The 27096-nt window shown below is 48.2% G+C and overlaps 2 protein-coding genes across 3 annotated transcripts in view; one reads left to right on the top strand and one right to left on the bottom strand.

Moving 5' to 3' along the window:
• The window catches only part of kmt2e (lysine (K)-specific methyltransferase 2E), a 34415-nt gene extending 28277 nt beyond the window's left edge, over positions 1-6138 (top strand). Inside the window, exons 23-28 of the mRNA XM_056579011.1 lie at positions 511-696; positions 748-812; positions 1259-1338; positions 1687-1748; positions 1846-2057; positions 2136-6138. Of these exons, the coding sequence (XP_056434986.1) occupies positions 511-696; positions 748-812; positions 1259-1338; positions 1687-1748; positions 1846-2057; positions 2136-2670 (1140 nt within the window). The 3' untranslated portion in view covers positions 2671-6138. The remainder of the gene's footprint in view (positions 1-510; positions 697-747; positions 813-1258; positions 1339-1686; positions 1749-1845; positions 2058-2135) is intronic.
• Positions 4900-27090, bottom strand: lhfpl3 (LHFPL tetraspan subfamily member 3). Of its 2 annotated transcripts, XM_056578244.1 has the most exons (5): positions 26608-27090; positions 26026-26491; positions 8409-8639; positions 6302-6346; positions 4900-5978 (listed from the first exon to the last, which is right to left on the bottom strand). In XM_056578244.1, exons 2-4 carry the CDS (start codon positions 26450-26452, stop codon positions 6324-6326), a joined length of 681 nt encoding a protein of 226 aa, XP_056434219.1. In that variant the 5' UTR covers positions 26453-26491; positions 26608-27090; the 3' UTR covers positions 4900-5978; positions 6302-6323. The 2 variants fall into 2 exon arrangements, with proteins under 2 accessions (XP_056434219.1, XP_056434218.1); XM_056578243.1 differs by having other exon boundaries at positions 26026-27090.
• Positions 27091-27096: the final 6 nt, after the last annotated feature.

Raw genomic sequence — 27096 nt, 5'->3', positions numbered from 1 at the left:
AACCCTTGATAGACAGCCTAAACATGACCATCTCTAACCTATAACCCTTGATAGACAGCCTAAACATGACCATCTCTAACCTATAACCCTTGATAGACAGCCTAAACATGACCATCTCTAACCTATAACCCTTGATAGACAGCCTAAACATGACCATCTCTAACCTATAACCCTTGATAGACAGCCTAAACATGACCATCTCTAACCTATAACCCTTGATACACAGCCTAAACATGACCATCTCTAACCTATAACCCTTGATACACAGCCTAAACATGACCATCTCTAACCTATAACCCTTGATAGACAGCCTAAACATGACCATCTCTCAGCAGCCGTTGACCAGTGAACCACTGGTAGCTGAGCCCCACTAGCAGTGTTTACCTCAGCAGCGCCCCCTGCTGGTGGAGGAGCATAGTACTGTGTCCAATGACCTTACTGTGTTTGTGTGTGTTAACCTATGTGTGTTTGTCTCTCTCTCAATGTGTGTGTGTGTGTGTGTGTGTTCAGGTGTCTCTGCTGGAGTACAGGAAGCGGCAGCGCGAGGCGCGGCGTAGCGGCGGCTCCAAGACGGACTGCGGCTCCCCCGTCTCCTCCCTGGCGCCGCTGGGCGTGGCCGACGTGTTCCCCGTCGCCACGGAGACCGCCAGCGAAGCCCCGCCCCCGCCGCCTCCTCCTCCTCAGCCCACGATTCCCGCGGCGGCCGTCTCCTCCTCGTCGTCCTCGCTCCCGCCGCCCGCCCTGAAGGAGCCTCCCGCGGGGGAGGAGGGGGAGGGCCCGGCGGGGGAGAGGGAGGCGGGGGAGGGCACATGGTACGACCCCTCACCCACCTCAGAGACAGCATGTGAGCCGTTAGCACCCAGACCCTCCTGACTCCCCACACTAGACTGACCTAGCTGTAGTGAAGCGCACGGACATAGACCTCATAGGCAGCTGCTCATATGGCAGCAGGACTAAGATCATGGACGCCAGCCGTAAAGACTACAAAAGTAATGGATGCGACCACAGAGGGGTGGATGAGACCACAGAGGGGTGGATGAGACCACAGAGGGGTGGATGAGACCACAGAGGGGTGGATGAGACCACAGAGGGGTGGATGAGACCACAGAGGGGTGGATGAGACCACAGAGGGGTGGATGAGACCACAGAGGGGTGGATGAGACCACAGAGGGGTGGATGAGACCACAGAGGGGTGGATGAGACCACAGTGATGGCGGTAAAGCAGCAGGACTCTAACAGGTGGCGCTCTTCTCCTCAGGATCTCCTCTACGTCTGTGGAGCAGGCCCGAGAGCGGAGCTACCAGCGCGCCCTGCTGCTGAGCCAGGACAAGGACACCGGTAGGTCGACACACACACACACACACGCACACAGACACACACACACAGGATCCACATACACACATAGACACACAGGATCCTTATACACACGCAGACACACACGGGCACACATATGCATGGACCCACACACAGACACACTAGTGCCCCCCTGCCCCTGTTTTATTTGTTTATTTAGCGGTTTATTTCCGGGACATTGCCCACTAATCAACAGTCAAACTGTAAGTGAGCCAGAGTTAGCCTAAGAGGCTCACAGCGTGTTCCTCTCCTGCGTTCTGACGTCCTGTGCTGTTGTTGTTGTTGTTGTTGCTGATGTTGTTGTTGTTGCTGATGTTGCTGTTGCTGTTCCAGACGGAGAGGCCGAGGGCGGTGAGGGTCCTACCGTGAGAGACGCTCCTTCCCCCCCCGCTGCGGTAGGGCCACCCCCTGAGCTGGCCATCGCTACTAACAATACACCCCCCCCCCCCCCCCGCCCGCTCTGACCTCTGACCTCTGCTCCTCTCTCTCCAGCCCTGCTCCCCCGGTCGCCCCACCAGGGAGGACGAAGGTCTGGAGGGCCCCCCGCTGACCCCCACCAGGCGGGCCTCCTCGCCGGGCCCCTACCCGGGCGCCAAGCCCCCCCCACAGGGCTCGCCCTTCCGCGGCCAAAGGGGGCTCTTCTCCACGCAGCCGCCCCAAGCCCCGCCCCCGCAGACGCTGCCGGGCCCCGCCCCCTTCGCCCAGTACACCTCCCAGGGGACCCCTCCCCCGCCGCCCCCTCCTCCTCCTCCGCCCCCCGGGCCCCCCACCGCGGCCCCTAGCCCCTACTTCGCCGGCCAGCCCTCGGGGCCTGCGGCGGCGCCGGGGCCCTTCCCCGGGTACCCCCCCGGCCCGCAGGCCCCCCTCCTGCAGACTCTGCCCCACGCCCTGCACTACCCCCCCCCCACCCTGCTGCACGTCAACATGCAGCCCCCCCCCTCCCTGGCGCAGCACCAGCTCATGCTGACGTCGGCCCCCCCGCCCCCTCCCCCGCCGCAGACCCCCGGGGCCCAGCAGCACCCCCCCACCGCGGGGGGGGGCGCCCTCCTTTCCCTCACCCCTCCCCCGCCGCCCCCTCCTCCCCCCGCCCCCTCGTCCGCCGCCCCCATGCAGGCTCCGCCTCCGCACCACTTCCACACCCTGGCCGGCTTCCCCGGGGCCCCGCCCCCCCACCAGCAGACAGGACTGCCCCCCCCGCCGCCGCCCCCTCCCCCTCCCCAACAGACTGCGCCGGGCCAGGTCCAGCCCCCCCGCGGGGGCCCCGCCTCCGCCGGACCCTTCCACAGCCCTGGTTACCTGGGCGGCGGCTGGCACTGACCGCCCGGCCCCCCCGGCCCCTAGGACTCTGACAGAGAGGGGCCCCTTTGTGTAACATAAGCTGTAAGATATGTTTTGTACGTGTCAACACATGGGACGAGGGACCCGGCCCGGGACGTCTAGAGACCTGAGGAGACGGACGGGGACGTCAGACAAGACGTCAGTCAGACAGACGTCAGACAGACAGACGTCAGACAGATGTCAGTCAGACAGACAGACAGACGTCAGACAGATGTCAGTCAGACAGGCCGCGCGTCTTTTAAAAGAATCAAGAAAAAAGAAACCAAGATGAGCGAGGAGGCAGGACTGGACGGCCTCCTCGCCGCCTCTTCATTTTTATAGCCCCCCCCCCTGTGTCTTGTTGGACTCCTGTTGTAAGGCACTTTCTATTTACCAGTGGACATTCCAGCCTACCCCCCCCCCCCCCCCTCTAGCTAGTCACCTCTCTTCCGTCTGTCGCCTGCTCCCCACACAGAGTTATTTTATTATTCCTTCACCTGGCTACAGGTCGCTCCGGCACACATTCAGCCAGCCGCCGAGAGAGAGTGTGTCTTTTCATCTTTGTGTGTGTGTGCAGGACTTTCTTGTCCTTGTCTTTACGTGTGTGTGTGTGTGTGTGTGTGTGTGTGTGTGTGGAGGGTGTGTGTGGAGAGTGCGTTTCTTGATGTCTTGTAGTGTGTGTGCGTGTGCAGACGAGTGCTGTACCTCTAAGGTATCCGGGCGGTCTCACCATAGCTACGGCGTTTAGCGGTTTATTTTTCAATATGGAGGTTCTTTGTAGAAAGTGTATTTAATGTATAGGTTCTCCCAGGAACACGTGTATATATCTGCTTCCTGTCTTTTCTATGCTTGTACATCGCGTTGCCACGCCCCGCCCCCATTTTTTGAATATTGTTGTAAATACAAAAACGCTCTGTTGGCAAAGCTGAATGTTTCCGTGACTGTAGCATTTTATTTTCTCTTCGACTTTGTCATTATTTTGTATTATTATTATTATTATTATTTTGTGTGTGAGTGTATGTTTGTGTGGAGGGCAGAGACTCACAGACACTGCACTGGTTGGCTGTTTTCATTGTCCATTATAATAAATCACTTTAATGACAGTTTTCTACCACTCTCTGCTTCGTGTGTCTCTCTCTGACGAGGCGGTTAATGTGGCCGTATCCCTGGCGGCCGCTAGGGGGCGCCAAAGGACCGGTAGAATACAATACCAGTAGATATTAATATAATGTTACCAGTTATATAACCCTGAATTCAACAAACGCGAATTAACACAGCGAAGAACCAAAGTAATTTTGTTTCTACACATGAAACTCAATATCACTCATTACCCAGGCCCTACTCTACCGAACAAATGTGATAAACAACATCAGTGTGTCACTCCACCACGGCTGAGTTGGACGAGCTGTTGGTTTTCATTTGAGCAGATAGGAAACATGTTGAGCCTTTTTCTTTCAGAAAACCTTGGAGTGGATTTCCCAAGTTTCATAACTTCTATCCTGACCCAAACCACCGGCTCGGGACTTTCTTTGCCACACCGGACCTCAGAACCGCCTCTGCGTCAGTATATGCTCTTTAGTTGGCAGTACTTGATCAAGTTACTTCTTACTCACTGCTGTCCTGTCATAGGTTTACTATTTGTATCCCAGAACTAACAAATCGTATTTATATGAATGTGAATAATGTGTGTGTAAATGTATAGATTTGTATATATTCAATATTTAACGACAATCCAATTACTTTCTTAGTTTTTATTCAAGGTTTCCTAAACATTCAGACTAATCTATTAAGGACCAGAAAATGCTTTTGGATTTGGCCAGGTGAATAACAGGGCTTAGGTTTGATGTGTTCAATTTCAAAAGTGGTAAGATATACGATTGTACCTATTTTATGGATTTATATTTATTTATACCAAATTGTAACTAACCTTTTAATTCGGTGTCTGCTCAATTTGTTTGCTTTGATCTGGTTTAAGTGACCAGTTATTCATTTTCTAAAGTATGTGGATGAAACACAACTGATGAACTACTGAGTTTGGAAGTTTGTATTTTGTGTAAATCAAGTTTCTAAAGCAATAACTGAGCTAACGTTGATTATAGGGTTAGGGTTAGTCTAAGTCTTATGAGAACCTGAATATAGTTTGACATAAGGCCAACTACCATTGTGTCATAAAACGCACACAGTTTTTAGAATGAACACAAAATATTCACCCCAAAGAATGGTGTCGGTAAAGACGTAGGAGTTTCAGTTTTTATTCAATTTAATCTTTAATCAGTAGTTACAATGTAAAATGTACACATGTCAATATATACAGACCCGGCAGTGGAATCACTGCATCTCCAGTGTGGACAACATCTGTAAGCCGAACACACTGCAGTGTCCTCTCTGTCAAGATTCTCTGTTGACGAGGTCAACTTCCACAGAGTGGACGGCGGAGACGTTAAAACCTGAATGTCCATTGAGCTCTGACCTCGTTGACCTCTGACCCCCTGTAGATCTGGGTCCGTCCTTAGTTCCTATACAGGGATTAACTGAGGATGGATTCTGTTATCTCAGGGAAACTAGTTTTCTGCTGAAGAGCCTCTCAATAAATCCCTCTTAGATGATGCTATGGCAGTACTGTGACAGACCGTATCTTGGTGCGTGTTGTTGGTGTGTGAACGTTGTGAAGTCAAGAGGACATGGGAACTTATCTAAATGAAGCTGTATAGACAAGATCTACAATTCATACCCATGACAAATGTTCCGACTTCCAATATTCTGGTCCAATATCTGCAGCGATCCTTGAGGACGATAAGCCAATCGCTCTGTCCCAGCAGACCAACCTCATCAGCTTAACTACATGTTCACGGTGTTTCAGCCAGCATCTGGATGCTGTTGGGGTGCAGGTTTCATGACAGACAGGGGCAGAGAACCAATCAGGTGTTGTTTAGCCCCCGAAAGAAAAAATGTTCACAACACAACTTAAGAGACGAAGATAAGAAACTCTATCCTGTGTTTCCACACTACGGTTTGAGAAACATTGTTCTGTTTGTTTCCCCTGTACAGCATAAAGTTTTAGGTAGCAGCTAGTTGCTTTATTTCTTTGTGCATTTTTTGAGCTCCTGAACTGCAGCTTAAAACCAGAGTCAAGGTGAGGCTGGTGAGTGCTAAGACGAAGAAAGATATTTAACAAGGTTGGCGGTCCTGAAGTGCTTTCAATACATGCTCTTCAAGTCCTGCCGGCGGGTCTCCTCCTGGCTCAACATGGACTGAGTAGAACGAGGTCGGGTCAGGACCCAAGGTGTCGTCCTGCCAGTGGGGAACACCTGCAGCCAAAACACAGAGACACCGGTGTCATGGTTACCAGGCATTCAGAGCTCCCAGCCCTTCCCCTTAAGACTCCTACCCCTCCTTCCCTCCATCCAAAAGGAAATAATATTCAAAAAAAAAATCAGTTTGTATTTAAACACGACTCATAAATAATGTATTCCATCAATCTACAGCAACGGCTCCATGACAACCATTAGACCATATAAAGAATCAAATATTTATTGAGCAAACAAAATTGTTTTACGAAACTGATTGAATAGAGTACATCTAAACAGATCTCAACTGAGACATTGCTTTAGTAGTATGAAGCCCTGGTTACCTGGGAGAAGGTGTTCCACCGGTCATATGGCCTTGTTCCCGCTCTCTGTGGAGACAAACGGGGGCGTTACCTTTGGTCATCATCGCACTACTGACCACAATGGACGGAGGCCCAGAGGCGGCCAACCAACTGCCTAGGACAACCTCCCTACATCTGTGATGAAGTGTCTTAAACAGGATGGGCTGTCCACCTTCTACACTGTAGGAGGACATCACAATGTACTTCCCTTAATCTGTGGCGTTTGCATTTGTACTGTGCTTTTTGCAGTTGCGTTTTGCGGTCATGGTGCTTGTTTTTTGGCTCTGGAAAGGGTTTTCGGAAAGTCAGTTCAATCAACACTTCACTGTAGAACGTGGTGGTCAAAACATAAAAGCTTTTCTATGAAGGCACCATCAGTATAAGATGGACCAGTGAGGTAGTGGACCTGGTGGTGTTTCTGGACTAAAGGCCCTTTTGAATTATTCATACGTTTGATTGTTTTGAAGGATCTGGGCTTTGCTTGTGTGCATTCATTTGTATGCCCTCACAGACGGTGCTTATTCGTTTTCCACACTCTCACGTGTCTCAATCTCTGGTCAGTGCTCCTTTGTAGTCGGTCAGTCCCTAGCTTTGACCTCACTCACTCACTCACTCACTCACTCACTCACTCACTCACTCACTCACTCACTCACTCACTCACTCAAACAGGGTCTGCCTTGATGCACTCTCGGTCGGTTAGCTCAAAGCGCTAACAGTCTGGTCCTGATGATAGTGCTAACAGAGCTAGCAGGTCTGGTCCTGATGATAGCACTAACATGTCTGGTCCTGATGATAGTGCTAACAGAGCTAGCAGGTCTGGTCCTGATGATAGCACTAACAGGTCTGGTCCTGATGATAGCGCTAACAGAGCTAGCAGGTCTGGTCCTGATGATAGCACTAACAGGTCTGGTCCTGATGATAGCACTAACAGGTCTGGTCCTGATGATAGTGCTAACAGAGCTAGCAGATCTGGTCCTGATGATAGCACTAACAGGTCTGGTCCTGATGATAGAACTAGCAGGTCTGGTCCTGATGATAGCACTAGCAGGTCTGGTACTGATGATAGCACTAACAGGTCTGGTCCTGATGATAGAACTAGCAGGTCTGGTCCTGATGATAGCACTAGCAGGTCTGGTCCTGATGATAGCACTAACAGGTCTGGTCCTGATGATAGCACTAACAGGTCTGGTCCTGATGATAGCACTAGCAGGTCTGGTACTGATGATAGCACTAACAGGTCTGGTCCTGATGATAGTGCTAACAGAGCTAGCAGGTCTGGTCCTGATGATACGGTGCGATTCACGAGGCTCGCTGTGTAATCAGTCATTTATCTGTGAAATGATCCGTGAGCATCAGGACCAGATCTGTTAGCGCGCCGCTCACCCATCCTCTCTCTCCTCCAAGTGTCTCTCACTCCGTCGCTCCAGCGGGTGTGAATGGGGTGGAGGACGAGATAGAGGAAAGGAGAGGGTGGAGGCAGAGGGTAGAGGAGAGGAGGGTGGATGAGGGGAAGGAGAAGGTTGTGGAGGGTGGAGGGATACCAGGAGGTGGCTGAGAGGAGAGGAGATGGAGGTTGAGGGGTGGAGAGAGGGAGGTGGGGGAGGAGGGAGAAGGGAGGTGGGGGAGGAGGTGGTGGAGGAGGGTGAAGGAGGGTGAGGGAGGAGGTGGTGGAGGAGGGGGAGGGAGGTGGGGGAGAAGGGAGGTGGTGGAGGAAGGTGAGGGAGGAGGGTGAGGGAGGGTGGGGGAGGAGGTGGTGGAGGAGGGTGAAGGAGGGTGAGGGAGGAGGTGGTGGAGGAGGGTGAAGGAGGGTGAGGGAGGAGGTGGTGGAGGAGGGTGAGGGAGGTGGGGGAGGGAGGTGGTGGAGGAGGGTGAAGGAGGGTGAGGGAGGAGGTGGTGGAGGAGGGTGGGGGAGGAGGGAGAAGGGAGGTGGTGGAGGAGGAGGGGGAGGGAGGTGGTGGAGCAGGATGAAAGAGGAGGTGTGCGAAGGAGCAGGCCAGATGAGGAGAGGACGTGGTTGTAGAAAGGCGGAGGAGGCGGAGCTGGATGGAGGATGTGACAGACAGGTGGAGGAGCTGCCTCATGAACTCACTCTCTCCCAGCAGGTCCTCGGACATGAGGCTGTCCTGGCGGTTTCCCAGCACGAAGGCGAGGAAGGCGAGGATGAGGGCGTCCATGATGCCCATGATGGCCAGGATGTAGGCCCAGCGCACGGAGCACGCCCCCAGGGTGTACTTATCCGTCTGCTCGCCGCACATCCGCTTCACCTCGTCGCTGTCCCAGCCGTCGGGGTAGATCATGCAGCCCAGGATCAGACAGGTACCTGGGGGGCGAGGGAGTGGCGTGGGGAAGGCAAGGGTGGAGGTGAAAGAGAAGAAGAAAAACAGGCCATGAGAAGACAGGTATTATATCCTACCGAGGGTCCTGAAATCGGCCATCTTGTCCACGCCCATCCGGGACCAAACAAGGCTCTATGGACGGCCATCATTCCCTGGAACTTTCCACCGACCGATTGCTCATTCTGAATCACGAGTGTGCATTCGTTTATAACCCAAAGGGAACGCAATGGGGGAAAATACACAAATTGCGAAAGAGTCCTTTTTAGATTTGGAGAACCAATCGCCACTGCAGATTGTGTTCTTATGTTGGCCCGTGCCACTGTGGGGAGGTGGATGTGGTGCGTCACGTCTCTGCATCATTATAAGAACATTACTGTGTTACACCAGCATGTCAGCCAGGGGACTGAAGTCATGAACCTGCTGGGAACAGAAGAGGAGAGAGGAATATTAATGGGAGTATGTGGGCCGAGAGAAACAGACGGGGAGAGAGGCAGATGGAGAGAGAGACATAGCATGCCGCATTATGTTGGACGAGAGTAGTATAGAGTACACGTCATCGGGGTGTATATGGGAACTGGGCTGTCTACACTGTCTTCATTATCTGGATGTCTGACACGCACGCACACACAAGGGCACACACACACACACACACACACACACACACACACACACACACACACACACACACACACACACACACACACACACACACACACACACACACACACAAACACACCAGGCCAATCAGTGTCACGATGACGTCTTAGAGGTCTGTTTCTGGTTGGAGGGCTGTCAAAAGAGAGAGTGTGTGTGGGGGGGTCATGAATAGGGCTAACAGCCTAAGTGGGAGATAATCCAAGGAAGCGACACATCCTTTAAGGGTCCTCCCTCTTGGCCCACACAGCCTCCATCCATTCCCTCCATATCATCCAGACTCTCAATTCTCCCTATAGAAGAGAATCATGGATATACCATTGGCCGTGTATTCTACTGAGCAGGCCTGACACATATCAACACATAGATGTGGTAGATATGAGGTCTGACCACCAGTACCTCTGGCTCGGTGGAACCCACAGAGCCAGAACCCACCAGCCACTGCTGTATATTGGATGGAGATGGAGAGAGAACGGGACAGCGATAGAAGGACTTCAGAGATACTGATGGTGATGGGTTGTAGCGTTTTATGAGGTCTAGTCAGAGGTGCCCTGCAGCCAGCTCTACTGAGCCCGCTCACCCTCAGTATTGAGCACTGTTAATACTGCCATTGATCCCACTAACGACGCTCATCATAGCGGTGATCACATTAATAATACACCAGTGAATATGTCACACCTGCAGGGCAGGCACTTCATCCAACCTTCTGCCAGAGGGACTTTTATTTGGCTTTAGGCTAATGTTTAATGGAATATATTCTCCCCTCCCTTATCTGATATCCACATTAGATCTGAGAAGGATTTAAACATGCGATTTATTAAAAGATGGTTTCTTTTCAAGCCCCTTTTCAAGACAACAGAGTGAGAGATGTATTTAGATGTCGATTGACCGGCCCCTTCTGCCCCCACCCTCGATCTGTTCTGCTGCTGCTCCTGGGTGAACGGGGGGCCCTGGTTCCTCACATCGGATCAGATACGAGCTGCCGTCCATTAGCCCTCCTTGTTGAGATGCCCTCTGTCCCGTGGTGTCCACGCCCTGCTGCTGGCTTCCCCTCCACACGCTAGTGGACCAAATCAGCCACACAAGTCCCTGGCATCTCCATGTCTATCATGCTCCGCTGGCCCCTTATTCAACTCTATAAAGTCCTTCTGCTGACTAGACTGCTCGTCTCACCAGTTCAGCTCAATGAGGCGTTGGCGCTCTGTGTGTGGGAGGCAGCGGTCCTCATGACGTCCCGGGGCTGTGCGTCGTGGCGGTGTTTGTGTTTAAGTCATCGACCGCATAACGGCGCCCTAACCCCGTTGGCAGCACACCGCTACGACGCCATCGCACATTGTCTCCTCCATAAATCTTCACCTCCACACAATGCCTCACAGGAGATCAGAGAGGAACTATGACGATGTCTCTCTTTCCATCTCTCATTGTGTTTAATGAGATCCAGCCTCGGACTTAGCAGTTGCCCATCGATAATAAATTATCGATGGGCATAATAAATTATTGTTGAGATGCGAGAGCATCCACTCTGATTAGTTAAATGCTTGTTGTCTTCCTTCAGCGGATTCTTTCCTCCCGACGTGGCGTCCGATATCATAAACCACCTCAGTCTGTTTGTTTGCAGCGCTATGTCATGTCCCGGATGCCGAGCATTTTGAGGAGAGAGTCTGAGCTGACCTCATCCCTGGCCTTGATATTACGCATCCAACGGATCATGGCGCGGCCGTTGCGTCAGAGGTGATTTAGAGTGGCAGGCTGCATAAGCCAACGACTAGTGTTCAGCAGAGCCCTCCTCTCTGACAGCTAACGGCTCAACACTGTTCAGTCACAGGACTCATCCTTAGAGGTTATAAAAGACGGTGCGATTCCCACAGTTTCCCTTGGGCTTGCATCGTAACGGGAGACTTGTGGCGTCCCCGACATATGCAGAAATACACGATTGAAATGTGCATGTGTTTTTAATTTAAGCGTTGACGCAGTTTTCCCAGGGAAAAGCTGCAGCAACGCTTCAGCCCCCTGCGTCAAATCCCCCCCCCCCCTCCCCATGGCTACATCCTGCTCTCTTCAACATGACCAGCTGTCCTCCGTAGTTCAGCACGCAGCACAGCGTGTTCACCCTCCCTCACTTCCCCTCCTCTCTACCTGACCACCACATGGTCCCGGGCTCCGGGCCAAAGCCTCTGCGCCTGTTATTTCTATATTAATCTCTCCGTGAGAGAGAGAGGATAACAGTAAAGAGAGAGAGTATGAGGGAAGGGAGGGAGGGAAGGAGAGAGGGAGATGCATCATGCCGCTTCGGTAGAGTTGTTTTAAAGATGTGTGTTTGCATGCGTGAACATTGTTGTGTGATGAATTGCATGTGCACCATGTGTGTGTTCATGTGAGGAAGGGGGGTTGTGGGATGGAGGATGGTTGCATAAACAGGAGGAGATACATCAGCAGAATACCAATACACCTCCTCTAAGACATGGAGTAGAGAGAGAGAGAGAGAGAGAGAGAGAGAGAGAGAGAGAGAGAGAGAGAGAGAGAGAGAGAGAGAGAGAGAGAGAGAGAGAGAGAGAGAGAGAGAGAGAGAGAGAGACCTGGTCCAGCATCACTGAACCACTTCAAAGACTTTGAGATGCCCGTTAAGTTGCACATTCAAACTCAGGGAAGAGGAGTTAGGAATGAATGAATGAAAGAACAGCACAGTACAGAGCAACAGAACGGACAACCACGAAATAAGGAATTTATCCTTATTTTAAAAGGAACAATTCACGAAATTGACAACAAAAAACATCGAAGGTACTAAAATCGTCAGGTATTAGAGGACAGCCCCTTAGAGGGGTGGGTCGTTACATTGATTGAGGATCCCACTTACAGTCCAATCACCTTCTCTGATGCAAGCACTGGGGTCTCCTCAAGTAGAGCTGAGGAAGAACTGCACTCAGTAACACCATCAGTAAATATCATAAAGTCTTCAGAGGACAGAAATCAGACTCACTCTCTCTTCTGGTTTAATTTGGTTTGAGATGAACGAGCAGCAGTGAGTCCAGCTCCACCAGAACCTGACTCGTCCTGACTGGTAATGGGTCCATGTGGGCTCCTCGTGCTTGCGTTGGAGATGATTGCTGAGGAACCCCTAGCAGGTCGTTTGGGGAGCCCCTTGGCAAGTCAGATTTGCAGAATGATATCCAATCCCTTCTGTGTACTGGTTCTTAATGGTTTAGTCTCATAAGGAATTGTTCACTCATATTTTGTTCACCACTGAGAGAGAACGAAGCAGACGGGGCAGGATAGGGGGTACCAATTGTAATTTTTGCTTGACGCTGAATCGCCCTGGTACCACATTCTTTCCGCTCAATAGGAGGGGGTAGACGACAAAAAAACTGTTTGAAAAGTCCTGCGACACACTATAATCCTGACACCACCACCACCACCACCATGCCCACTTTAACACCATCTTAACCACCAACGACCACCTCGCGCACCACCTCCATCAATACCAATACCATTACCATCCCAACTTTAACACCATCTTAATTACCGACCACCTCCGTCACCAACCCTACTACCAATCCCCGATTCAACGCCACCAACCACCTCGACTACCATCTTTCTGAATTGACCCTGCCTCACTGTGAGACGCTGTGCCAGGGTTTTGTAAGGAGTGTCTTCTCCTTACGTCTGTCTTTCTCACTTTCTGTTTCTTAACGATTCACACTTTTGCTTTTGCTTTTACTCCAAATCTTTAGTGTTTGAGGCTGGACTCCGAGGGTTCCCTCGACGCTCAGACCTTGGTTCCAAGGTTCCTCCTCCATATCTGATTGAAAGGTTTCTCTCTGCCGCCCTATCTTCCGACTTTCTGTAAAGGAAGGAGAGTAGGCCCTCTCTGTTTCTCTCCTCAGCAGCACTGACTTAACAGACACATACTCCGTTGACTCCCTCCACCAGACAATAATAGAGCATAACATCCCAATTACCAACTAAGAGAGACGCATTCAAAACGCATGCCCCAAATACCCCAAAAGCCCACTGGTGGCCGGTCTCGTTACATAACCACCCACTAGTGGTGGTTCTCGTTACATAACGCCCCGGGGCCCGGCGTGGCTCTGCAGCAGGAGGTGCTGAGGGAACTGTTATCTAACCGGGTGTCCCCTGTGTGTCTGACCAGCTCCCCGCCGCCGTTCTCTGTGTGCAGCTGCAGGTCGCCGTGGTGACAGAGACTCCAGCCCGGACCAGAGCCCAGGTGGGCGTCGGGCGCCGGTACAACGGGAAGCAGAATCCACCCTGCACGTAATTACCATGGAGACGCACCGAGCCTGTGGGTTGTCCATTCCCAGGGTGCACCTCTCCACACACACACACACACACACACACACACACACACACACACACACACACACACACACACACACACACACACACACACACACACACACACACACACACACACACACACACACACACACACACACTCCATCGTCCTGAGGACCCTTCCTCTACCCTGGAAGAGCGAGTGATTCTGCAAGCCAGCGATGGCTGTTTCCATGGCAACCGCAGAATCCAAGCAGAACACTTCGGGAGGGAGAGTGATCAACTGCGGTGGCTCTCTCTCTCTCACTCCCTCTGTCTACCTGTCTATATCACTCTCTCTCTTCAACCCAACCAGTCTCTCTCCCTCAGTCTACCTGTCTCTCTATCATTCTCATTCTACCTTTATATACCTCTCTCTATCATTCTCTCTCTGCCTTTATATACCTCTCTCATCACTCTCTATCTCTCTCTCTCTCTCTGTAACCCGCCCCAGAGCTCTTTACTCATAGCGTCCGCCAATGCACATTTCTTTATAGCCACAGAAATATCTGAATATGATAAAGCATTTCTTTCCATCTGTAACAGTGCCTCAAACTAAAAAAACACCAAACAGTCTGCAAACTGTGGTTACAAACAGTCTGTAAACTGTGTTTACAAACAGTCTGTAAACTGTGGTTACAAACAGTCCGCAAACTGTGGTTACAAACAGTCTGCTAACTGTGGTTACAAACAGTCCGCAAACTGTGGTAACAAACAGTCTGCAAACTGTGGTTACAAACAGTCTGCAAACTGTGGTTACAAACAGTCTGTAAACTGTGGTTACAAACAGTCTCCAAACTGTGGTTACAAACAGTCTGCAAACTGTGTGGTTACAAACAGTCTGCAAACTGTGGTTACAAACAGTCTGCAAACTGTGGTTATAAACAGTCTGCAAACTGTGGTTACAAACAGTCTGCAAACTGTGGTTACAAACAGTCTGTAAACTGTGGTTACAAACAGTCCACAAACTGGCAGCAGTCAACTGCATCCCCTGCATGAGGGTCATGATTGCGCTAAAAAGAAAAAGTGGTTACTAACGGCATCTATAAATATAAATATGTCTTATATAATCCCAGAACAGATCAGTTTGATGGCTCTTTCTGCACTTCAATCCTGTAGGAACATGCAGGCTGTTCAGACTATTTTAAGAGCTGTTCTCTACCGTGACCTGGTGGGATGGGGGTTGTTTCATTTTATGGCCCACAGAGGAAGCTAGTGGATGAGCGTGTCCTACATGACAGCAATGGGCTCCGACTGGGACCTTTCCCTCCAGAGGCCACAAAAAACAGGGATGTTACTAACTGCCACTGACCGGACAATGAGGACCAACAGCTTTGACATAACATTATAACATCTGTGGCTACACTATAGCTAGAAGCTAGGGGGCTAGGAATGCAGGTCAAGCTAAAAATAGGCTGAAACCAGGCTAAACATTTGGACTGTGCTAACAGTTAGAATTTAGCTACCGGTTAGGATTTGGCTAACAATAAGGAGTGTGCTAAGTGGCTACTGCTAAGCTAATAGTTAGGACTGTGTGAAATGGCTAGAACCAGCTAGGACAGCTGGCGTAGGCTGAAAGCTGGGTTGAGCTTGGGTTGTCCTGTATGATGTGTGCATGACCACGGAAAAGCTGCATGACCTATAAAACTATTTTGAATTCCACATCATCATTTACCCTTTAAACATGGCAGATGCCCAAGGCAGGTGCATCGCTGATGGATGGCCGAGCCCTTACTTAATGGTTGTTGTCTCTTCAACATATCATCCCATGTCATCATCCTTCATTCACAGTGTACTCAAACAGGGTAAATACACTCGGTCATTCCATACAGACATATATTTAATTAAACATCTTAAACTGCCCCAGCCATTACACTTTCTGCTGAAGAGGAAGATTCACATCTAGGTGTAGTTTCCAAATCCTTTATCACAAATAGACCACTAGGCCAAGATGGTCACTCAGAGGATATGTTAACCACCAGCCCCATTCTGCTACAAGGTGGACCCTCACTACCCTCACTACAATAAAACACACGACGAGGACGGTCGTACCAGAGCCCATCCAATCGTTAACCTGTTCTCTGGGTTATGCAAAACAAAAAGGTCAAACCCCCGTATTACCGGTTACCGTGACTTGAATAAGCCAATCATAACCTACCTACTACCTCTCTCAGTTGATCAACATGTGACACCTGATTGAGACTGGCACACAGACCACTCGGTCTTCAAGGATCTATTGTTTAACTGATAATGAAAGAGGGCCATTTAAGTCCAAACCTGGACAGACAGTTGTTCCTATGTTTGGTTAATCCATATCCTCTCTTCTTCTTTTGTCGCCTTCTCTGAGGCTCTCTGCCTTTTGGTCGTGTATCATGTGCTCTTCTATCTGCTCTTCCATTTCTCTTGGTTTTGTAATCCAATCCCACCACGTCCTCCACTTCCTGTGGTACTCGTGAAGGCTCTTCACAAAAGGTGGGCGAAGATGAGTGTGGTTGCTGCTCATATTCCATGGTTCTCAGTCTGATGCTGCCATTCTTCTTGCTGTCCACATCCTGGTGGTTTGTGAGTTGGGTCATATCCAGTTATGTTGTAAAGAGTTGTCTGAGTACTTGCCACACGGCTGGTCTTAAGGTGTTGGATGGGGCTTAGATGTTTGTCATGAGCCCTAATTGTTTGATGTCCTGGTTGTTAGTGGTTCAATTTTGGATATCCATGATGAGCCGCCATCTTGTTTTCTTGGAAGTTCACAAAGTAAACCGTGTAGGTCAGTATTGCCCCACGAAAAGTACGGAACGACTGGATCGTTGGACCCAGGTTTGGGCAGAAGTTGGATCGGGGCCATGTGGGCGAATTCTTTACCTCTTTACCTTTGATGTGCTCTATCCATTGGTCTGGTCTGGTGCTGTATCTTTGTTTTTGTTTTAAAATCTTTAGCCTTGCCAGTGCCTGTTCCTCCTCTTCTACTGCTATGCTGCTGCGGTGGCTGATGACTGGTAGTATTTCTGGTGTCATGTTTGTTAGTCTCTTGTACATGACTGCTTCAGAGCTTTGTCTTCTGTTTTTGTTTCTTCTGTTGGCCAATATGTAATCCAATGAATAGGTAATTGGAACCACCAATCGTGGTTCTTAGCGCTTGGCCCATGGGTAGGGGATGAAGGGTAAACCCTATTAACTGTTACAGGAATTAGTACTTTCTTTTTAAGTAGAAGTGGTGGAGAATTGATGAGCTGGATAAGATATGATACGAAGGAAGATAATTAGTAAGGAGATAAGAGGAAGGAAAACAATCAAGCCAGTGTATGACTCATTGGTGCTTGGTGATCACAAAGATAAACCCAGATGGGAAATCCATACACCCTGCTCCTCCTCCCAGCTCCCCCAGAACCACTACTACATCAAGGTTCCCCTGAGGATCACCTACTCCAGAACCAAAACCATTCAAGATGCTGAACCCAAAGGGCATCTACAGTATATATATATATGTATGATATATATATATACATATATATATATATATATATATATATACATAATATTCAAAGTAAATTAAACTGTTGTCCAAGGCTTTGAGAGTTTTTTTTGCAGCCAATAATGTTGATTTTGACCTCACACTGGTCTCCTGTGAGAATTGAGTATAATTTTCTTATTTCTATCTGAGACTAGCTCGCTCATTAGGGCACCAGTTCGGGTTAACCCTTAACTCAGAACAATTAAACATTTCAAACTTCGGCCACTGTATCATTCTCCATGAGAAAACCCTCCTGTCTATTTCTGAGTAATCCCCAAACCCCGACCCCATCAACACCTCTCAACACACTGACTCATTCTGCTGTCGTTTTCTAACCCTCTCTGGGGACTAATGGAGCTGTAGCTCTTTGATTGATCTTGCTCTTGATCCAAACAGAAGGCATCGACCCATCTCATTCGCCCGATGAGAACCATAGCTCCTCTGTTACGGCTACCATCTACTGATGTTACATTTACTTCCTTTATTCTATTCACTGTAAGTCGCTGTGGATAAAAGCATCTGCTTTTGGCAAGGGCCTAGGGAAACCTTATTAAGGTGGGGGGGACAGCCTAGGACAGATGCATATATCTATCGATATTATATGTGCCAACGTTTTCAATGAAACGTTGGATTTAAAAGTGGGGGTGACCAAAACAGGATTTCTGAGGAGGTAGGGGATCCCCTAGAGTAGCCTTTGCCCATTGGTTTTATCTGAAGGGAATGAGGGTAATTCAGACATGTCATAAGGTCACCTTGCTTAGGGAGGCCTACAGGGTAGGCTGTTGACATTGGGATGATCGAAACCCAGAACTTCTGGGTTCGATCATCCAGAACCTTTCAGCTTGGGTTCAAACGAGCTAGCCAGACTAGACTGAAATCTGTGCTGTGTGTGTGTTCCCCATCTGCGATGCGATTGGGTAGGGGGAAGGTATGTTGGTCTGGGAAGGTCCCGTCTAGCCAACCGTCAAATCAGCTCATCCCCCCGGCCACCACCTCGACCCTAATTCTCTGGGCAACACTAATGCCATGACTTAATTCTGAGGAGAGACGGGATCATCTTTAATGAGCCGAGCGCTGACCTCGAGGGGACAAAAAGCCCACACTTTGCTGTTCTTTCTTTGGACTGAAGAGACTCTGGCTGTAGTAGCTATAGGGAAGAGGAAGACAGGGTCTGGATCGAATGATACTGGTGATTAAAAGAGGATTTTTGCAGTGGAGCAAGGTCACTTATGAATGAAGAATGTGTTTTGATCACTGCCTAAAAGGAAAGAGACAACAATGATAGTAAGATGTTTTCATCCAAAGCAGGGAATTCAGAAACGTCATTATACTTATAGGGGTTAGATGGTGGACATTGGGTTCTTAACTCATAACCTTCAAGGTAAAGTCAAAAACCCTAACAACTTGACTATTGTTCGATCAACTAGCACCAGCTGGTGACGGCAAAGCAGTTACCAGCTTGTTATTGTAAAAAGTCTAGGGGTGAAAAATAAAATTACATCCATAAAGTCACAGCAAAAGAAAAGGCAGACAGTAATGTTTCTATCCTTGGGGACAGGCTCGAGATCCTGGGGATTATCACTTAGTCGTGCTGGGGGATTTGTCAGTGATCCCATACACAATGAAAGTAAGCAAGAGGGTTATTCAGTGACGCTCCCTTGAGGATTAGATAACACAATAGGACAAGGCAGCAGCAGATACACCAGTGTTTTCTGCATGACGGAAATAACACACCCACCAGCATCTGAACCACTGAATTCCGCCGCATTCCCTGATTCATAATCAGGTCCAATTCAAGTTCATTCGTAGACCTGATCTACATACAAAAAGTCAAATTCTACAAACACACACATAGCGGTCTCCCTTGTCTCCCCCTATCTCTCTCTCTCTCTCTCTTCTCCCCCCCCTGTGTATCCGCTTTGCAGCATGTCCGTGAACATAGCGAGCCGCTGCCGTTCTCCCAACATCCTCCGTGGCGTGCTAAATAGCAGCTGATTAGCTATAAGAAAACAGCGGGGTTAGCACCGCATAGCTCCATCGGCCTGCAGGACTGCGTCCGCACTGGGGCCCTCATTATCTCCCATCTCACGCCTCCCGGCTTCACCTTGGAGCCAGCCAACTCCTGCTGTTGCAAACTCCTTTAAAGGAGAATCTATAAATACACATTGCTGTAGAAGCCAAAACATGCACACACATGGAAGCTCTGCCTCCGGGAGTCCACCTCATGGGACGTGTGGGACACTCTGGGTGGGTGGTGGTCACAGCCTGATTCAGAGACTTGTGGTAGGGTGCTCTCTGGAAAAGATCCCACTCGAACGAAGATCTGGTGTAGATGAGCTGTTGTTTAGTATGTTCCATCCTGTTAGCATTTAATGCAAATAAAAAAGCAATTTGCAAAAAAAGCTCTGCAGATAGACTGCAGAAATTGGGGAGTCGCACCCTAAACAACATGACTATCCTGAGCCCAGCTCTCTCTAAAACATCCCATACGGGTTGGCAAACTCAGTCAGGTGCTGCTGTGTTATGTTGGCCTGTAGCTCTATATTTCCCCTGTTGATGGGACACTCTATCGACCATCTCATCTTTTTGTCTATTGGGCCGAAGGCTATTAGACTTTTGGAGGACTTTGAAGGACACCGGATAGTGGACATCATTAGGCAGGCTGCCTGTTCCTCCATCTCTAACTAATCTCTCGCTCTTTATGAGCTTTCTCGCTTTCTGTTCCCCAAGCTAATGATAATCAGACCTGCCAGTCACACTTTAGCTCTCTAAGTACCCTGTGACTCTCCAATCAGACATGTCAGTCTTGTTTTACCTCAAACCGGTTCTCGTTAGACTCCTGGATCCTATCTGCCTATCACACCACTTTTAATTCGCAAACCCGATATCAACCACAGTATCTGGTCCATTCGCCAATTGGTAAATTTCAAAAACACGATTTTGACGACAACCAATTATTTGTATTTATTTCCAGAGTCTAAATAAGCTACCATTAAATACCTATCGGGGAACCAGTGGTGCTCATTAGCCCAACCCAGAATAGCTTCTGGACTGTTATGGAATGCAATCCCAGGTGGCTTTACAACTATGGCAGCTACCCCAATCTTAGCTGGGGCATCTTAGTAACAGCTGGCAGCTGACAGGTGAATGAATAGCTAGCTGAAAACGCACGGCCTACATTATTATTCTGCTTGTCTGCACAACGCATGATGCATCCTAATGTGTGTTGCACCTGTGTACATCCTGCTAATGTTATTATTCTGCAGGTCTCAACAATCCATGCACATTCTCATGGAGATGTGTGCACCTCCATGTTGCGTATGTGCACCTCCAGGTTGTGTGCGTGTGTGCACCTCCTCCATATTGTGTGTGTGTGTGTGTGTTTGCACCTCCTCCATATTGTGTGTGTGTGTGTGTGTGTGTGTGTGTGTGTGTGTGTGTGTGTGTGTGTGTGTGTGTGTGTGTGTGTGTGTGTGTGTGTGTGTGTGTGTGTGTGTGTGTGTGTTGGTGCACCTCCTCCACATTGTTTGTGCGTGTGTGTGTGTGTGAGAACCAACTCCCTATTGGGTTGTGGACCCGTTTGGTTCAGGATACTCTCGGAGCAGGATTTAAAGAGACACATTTGATACATAAAAGAGGAGTGGTGCGCACATCCAAAGGTAATCCACAGGTGCTAGACAATAGTGTTGAATAAAAGAAAAAGGAGGGTCTGCGCAGTGAAAATAGCTTGTTGTTAATGTACAAAGTTAAATGTAAATTAAAACATTAACAACATCAACATTAATGACACGTCAGACTAATGTCTGACGTGCTATGTCCCTGTTATGTGTACCCCTGTAAATGTGACGTGTGATGTATCTTGTCCCTGTTACATGTTATATGTGCTGCAGAACAGGAACCTGCTGGAAATCAGCTATTTCACTGAGACAGGCCCGTTTTAAATTGTAACTTTGTTACTCTTAATACTTTCCTGTATAATAAATATAAAATAAAATAAAATAAATAAATAACATTATCAAAGTAGTTTTGAATAGGTTCAGCGTGGAGCTTGCTGAAGTGCAGGTGGACGCTCTGTTCAAAGACATCCAGAACTTTGACCGCCCTTTAAGATGCTGAGTTGAATGCGTGCTAATGCGGTGTTAATGCATTCTAATGCTTTTATCTTCATACCCACCACACATCAATGGGTATGCGCAGACGTGGCTGAACTTTACAATCAGAATTGAGCCTTTAATGTTATTTTGTTTTTGATGGTGAAAGAAAGGTTGGCCAGCATTGCGGTTGGGAACTGCTGATCTCAGCTGTAGTCTAATGTGCATTAGAGAATAGAGTGTAGCCAGGAGCTGCCTTGTGTTGGCATATTCCTTTCACAATGGGGAGGAAGGGGTCAGAGAAAGAAATTGCATGATTATTTCCCGCTACAGAATCGGCCAAAACAGGAGAGAGCAAGAGCAGGGTTGATCTCATGTGACAGCAAGTGAGTGATCCCAAAGAAAAACAAACTACCAATTATATAACTTTGCAATGGGCCATAGTGTGTGTGTGTGTGTGTGTGTGTGTGTGTGTGTGTGTGTGTGTGTGTGTGTGTGTGTGTGTGTGTGTGTGTGTGTGTGTGTGTGTGTGTGTGTGTGTGTGTGTGTGTGAGTCTGAGTGTTATATACTTAGGTAAGTTACATCATTGCAGTGCAGTAAGCCCCTCAGACTGCCATGAACCAGGTGATACCCACAACAGGCTAAGACCTGGCTGATGTCACGAATGAGCTCCCTCCCAACCACAAAGACCATGGCTTAACATAGATGACTCAAAGCTCCAACGTGTTACAATTCACCATACAGTCAATATAAAACCTGGCTGAGAGCATGCAATCACGAAAACATCAGGCCTGGATCTATTCATCTTTCATTACGATCCTGCATCAAAGCACCCGGAAATAATCATACATCATCTTTTTGAGTCTTCTGTGTCATTCAAATGGAAGATCAAATTTGCACTACTTGGCACACATGCATCTTGTGAACAAGAGAAAAATAAGGAATGAAATGCACGTGTGTGTGTGTGTGTGTGTGTGTGTGTGTGTGTGTGTGTGTGTGTGTGTGTGTGTGTGTGTGTGTGTGTGTGTGTGTGTGTGTGTGTGTGTGTGTGTGTGTGTGTGTGTGTGTGTCTGTGACAGTTTCTTAGGGTCACATTTAGTTTTATGCTCTTTGAATGTTCCAGAGTGCATAAATAACCGTAAAAGATTAGAGCTTGTTTAAAAAAAAAGAGTCAGCATATTAAAATATCAACACAGATCATTGGAGCATATCATGAGCACACACACACTGGCTTGTTCTTTACAAACACACACACACCGTGCTGCAGTGTTGTGGTGGTGCCTGCTTCCCTCTATATACCGACCGCTAGTTTCCGCAGCGACTCCCTAACAGATCAATGAGCCTCTGAAACCAGGCGGGCTCTTACTGACTGCAGCTAACGCTTCCCTTTCTGCATCCTCCCCACTCACGACCAGACCTTACCCGTCAAACAGCCGGTAAAAGCATAGTTTACTGGAAACGAATCCTGGGCACTTTGGCTCTCTCAGTTTATAGATGTTCATGGCTGGAACGAAAATCCACCGACTTTGTTTCTCTAATAGGGTGTCTGTAGCACACAGCATGTGTGTGTGTGTCATGCCTCCATGCATGTGCAATATGCATGTTCATGAGACATGTTCTTATGTGTCTAATATTTATTTTGTGAATGTAGACACCTTAGTGACATCTAGACGGCCTACAACACAGTGTTTACCGAGCATCAAAATCAGATGGTAGATGAAAGGGCTTTTGTGCAGCTCTCACTGACTGTGTGTGTGTGTGTGTGTGTGTGTGTGTGTGTGTGTGTGTGTGTGCGTGTGTGCTTGCGTGCGTGTGTGTGTGTTATTGGTTGTCAGAGTTAGTTGGTTCATCAGCCCCAGAAAGGGTTCAGGTAAAGTCCTTCTGGTGCTGAGGCAGGAGGACGGCAAGAAAAAGAGGGCAGGAGGAGATGGAGTCAAAGAGGGGCAGATGGAGTATATAAGGGGCAGGTGGAGTCGGAGCAAATGAGGGGCAGGTGGAGAAAATGAATAAAGAGGGGCAGAGAACAGTGGGATCTAGAAACAGAAGAGTAGATTCCACGTTCTTCACAGTGCCCTCAAATATTCAAATCAAATTAAATTGTGATTATGCAAATGACAGACAGTGAAACATTACTGTAGCTTTCGGTGCTGGTAATTAATGTATTTTCTGTGATGTTCTCCATTTTGTATGTTTATAGTGTAGTACCAACTTGGTCTTTCAGTTGGAATTCTCTTATCTGCTTGCACATTCATCTTGTCACGTCTGTTCCTTGGCTGCCTCTGAGATAAATGTATAGTCCCTGATACAGAATATATTGTTTTTGATACCGAATATAGTCCTTGGTTTGAGGCAGATGTTTCGTTTTTGGTACCAAACATTTCTTCTTTGATAGCAAAGCTCAGGAATCGATACCAGCCATAATGGCGCTTGGAGACTCAGGGCTCAAGGAGGATTTTTCAATTCAACACAAAGTTCAACAAAAGTGTATGATGAGCAAAGCCTCTTCCATATTGCCACTTACAATTCCCCTGGAATCTCTTAATAGCCAATTTCACAGTGGTCTTAACAGCGCCAACTGTACACTGGGTGTGAGTGTGGGCAGGGGGGAGGGGGGGAGCTGGATGAGGTATTGTGGTACCCTGAAAGTTTGGGATGAGTTTATGAGGAGATGAGAGGAACCAGTCACCTGGCGGCCATCTTGGTTCTTAATGAACTTTCTTCTGTAACTTTCGCATTTGTGTGTGATAAATCGTTCTGGTGTTTCTCTGTGGTTATCTCAGCTCTGTTCTGACCTCTGCTTTGAGATTCGTCTGAGACATGTTTTTTTTCCAGTGACTGGGTGAACCTCTACATTAACATTTAGGGCATTCAGCGGACGCTCTTATCCAAAACAACCATACACCCCTTTCCTTGACGTGACAGGTTAAATATTGACTTCAAATTATACATTTCCACTGCAGACCCACTGCATGAAATTAGGTTTTCCTTAGGTTGGTTGGATCAATCCCTGAGGGGAAAATACTATGGAGCAGTATGGGCAACCACAATTTGAAGCCTTGGGGAACTAACTCTAGTTTTAATGGCAGTGCTTTACCCAAAAGCAAGGGCGGAATATTAAAACTAACACAATTGGCACTTACAATATGGAGGAAACCAGTGACTTGGGGAATAAAAACACCTGATGAAATAACACCGATCCCAGTTCACCAGTGAACCAGCGGCTGGAGGAACTGAGTTGTCATGGTGAACGGTTGGCAAAACTAACCTACTTACTGGTGCTCAGCAGTGGAACAGGAGGAGGAGATGAAGAGTTTATAGCAGCAGAGGATGAAGTTAGACGAGGATATTGCCTGTCTCACAAGGCATTAGAAGTACAGCTTTGATCTCTGGAAAGAAGAGCAGCCCAGCCCAAACAGCCGCTCTGCAGCCTCATTATGCTGCTGGTGATACAGGGATGTTTGCCCTGCAGGATAATCTGTTTCAAACCCTGCCAGAGTTCAGGCCTTTCATCTATTCAAGTGCTTGCGGACACATTTTTCACATCACCACTTGCTTTACTTAATACTTGGTATTCATGAAGTGTCATAATTCTGTATCGATTCGGGTAACAAACATATTAACAGGCTGGACAGTGTAGTGGCTAGGGAGTTGGACTTCCGGCCAGAGATTTTGGGTTAAATTCCCAATGTCCCCCCCAGCCTACCTGAAGACTTCCTTTTTTCAGATTCCTAAGCGCTTTACGGTCTATTTGAATTAACTGCACCTCAATTTGGATGAGGCATCTAATAAATAACTCAATAACAATAATAATAATTTGTTTTTAATGCAATTATTTTTTTATTGTTATTCGATTATTGTATACATAATTTACCTGTGATTAGATTTCTTAACCTGTATCAGTTATTTCCCGTGTATGAACCTCATAATCATAACCGCGTCAGATTTCACACCAGTGACACCTATGTTGGATGACTATAATTATCAGCTAATTCCTTTAAATAATTAAAGTTAAAGTGCGGTATAGTAAGATTATAGGTGCAATTTTAGTGGAAAGAAATAGGCCCATTGAATCAAACCTTTATCTCGACCTCTTTTTCTATTGAAAGGGTTTTTCTTTAATAAAGCATTAACCTTCAGCTGAATGACATTTCAGGACTAAAGTAGAGGGCGTGTGTTGCATTTCTGCTTATCTGATATATAAACAAATATATATATATATATATATATATATATATATATATATATATATATATATATATATATATATATATATATATATATATATATATATATTCAGGGATATATAAAGGCTACATAAGTTAATATGGAACTTTGATTCTGGAATAAAATATTCATTCATTCATTCATATAGGCTAAATGTATGTTATTTGCCGAGTTGCAGGTGTGTAATTTTCGTTTGTTGAGGATTCTGTCTCCGTAATGTCAACTGCCTTCATTTTAAACCCCTTTAAGGTCTTGGAATCAGGTTATTATGAGAGAATAATGGGGGTAACAAGTGCCTATTTAAACATCTGCATCCACCTGTTAGTCCCAGTACTTTGTGACATGGCTCTGGATTTTTTTGTAACGTGTTTGGACGGACATCCACACATGATGCTCCGTGTGTCGACGTCCTGACTCCGGACCTCCACACATGATGCTCTCGTTCGTGTCAGGAGTGACCTCCATACATGATGCTCTAGTGTGGACGTCCGGACTCCAGACCTCCACACAGGATAATCCATGTGTGGAAGTTCAAGGCAAGATGCTCGATGTGTGGAGCTTACCTGCCGCCAGCTGCATCCAGCCGCAGATCTTGTATACCGTGCCCGTGCGGCAGAAGAAGAAGAGCAGGAAGCAGCCGATGCAGCTCACCACCAGCATCATGGACCCCCCGATGAAGAAGGACGCGGCCTTGAACGCCCCTGACGGGATGGTCTGGAGCTCCGTGAAGCTCCCCTGGCAGGTCAGCTCCCGGGTGATGCCGTTCCCGATGCAGTAGTGGAACAGGCCGAAGTACCCGGACTGCGGGCTGTCCGCGCCGTCCCCGATCCAGTAGGGCGTGATGAAGCACACCACGTTCACGATGGCGAAGATCATCGTAGAGATCGCCCACAGGACCCCGATCGCACGGGAGTTGCGCACGTAGTTTGTCTGGTAGATCTTGGCAGCCTCGGAGGCTGGGATCATGGTGGCGGGCATCCCGGGGATCATTGTGCGGGCTGAGGGGTCTCTCGGTCCCGAGCAGTCGATCTATCAATAAGACAAACCCGTCAGGTCTCCTCACGGCCCGCGTTCAGTGAACGATAGTCAGTGATGATTCGCGATGCTGACACTCTGATTTTACTGAAGTCTCTCTGTGCGCTCACCGCAGCATCACTACGCACTTCGGGGTTCCTCTCCTCTCTCTTATGGTTTCTTCTCACTTCGTGGTTCTTCTCTCTCCTTGGGGCCGTTAATCGATGAGGAGCGCGGCAGGAGAACCGACCTCAGACCAGGAGCTCGGTCTTCAGATCCCGAGGAACGAGCCTCCCGTTATCTACCATAATAACCCGCCCTACCTGAGCCGCACGCCGGGCATCAGGACGTCACGGTGACGGCGGGACCAGCCGACATGTGGGAGTCGAACCCACACCGATTTGAGAACAGAAACAAGGCCGATAAGCCGAAGACGCAGAAAGAACCGCAGCTACAGCCTCAATAAATGAACTGATTTAAACTGGAGGCTGCTACAGCGCGAGGACCCGCCCCTTAATCCGCCTCACGCGCTGCTTGATTGACCCGCAAAATAAACACTATTCGAATTAACGAATACGTCTACAATTTCGAAAAAGATTAGTAATGTAGCGTTATAAAAT

This window comes from Gadus chalcogrammus, chromosome 19 (assembly GCF_026213295.1).
Source record: "Gadus chalcogrammus isolate NIFS_2021 chromosome 19, NIFS_Gcha_1.0, whole genome shotgun sequence".
NCBI classification, from domain to species: Eukaryota; Metazoa; Chordata; class Actinopteri; order Gadiformes; family Gadidae; genus Gadus; species Gadus chalcogrammus.
The sequence above is the reverse complement of the archived record's forward strand: the minus strand, read 5'-3'. Positions and strand labels throughout refer to the sequence as shown.

What these genes read in the sequence shown, in the direction of transcription:
- lhfpl3 (XM_056578243.1), bottom strand. Translation starts at nt 26,452, where the DNA reads ATGATCCCCGGGATGCCCGCCACCATGATCCCAGCCTCCGAGGCTGCC. An exon ending in CTGGATGCAGCTGGCGGCAG is followed by an intron (nt 8,640 to 26,025) that starts GTAAGCTCCACA and finishes CTCGCCCCCCAG; the next exon opens with GTACCTGTCTGATCCTGGGC. An exon ending in CGAGGACCTGCTGGGAGAGA is followed by an intron (nt 6,347 to 8,408) that starts GTGAGTTCATGA and finishes TTGTCTCCACAG; the next exon opens with AGAGCGGGAACAAGGCCATA.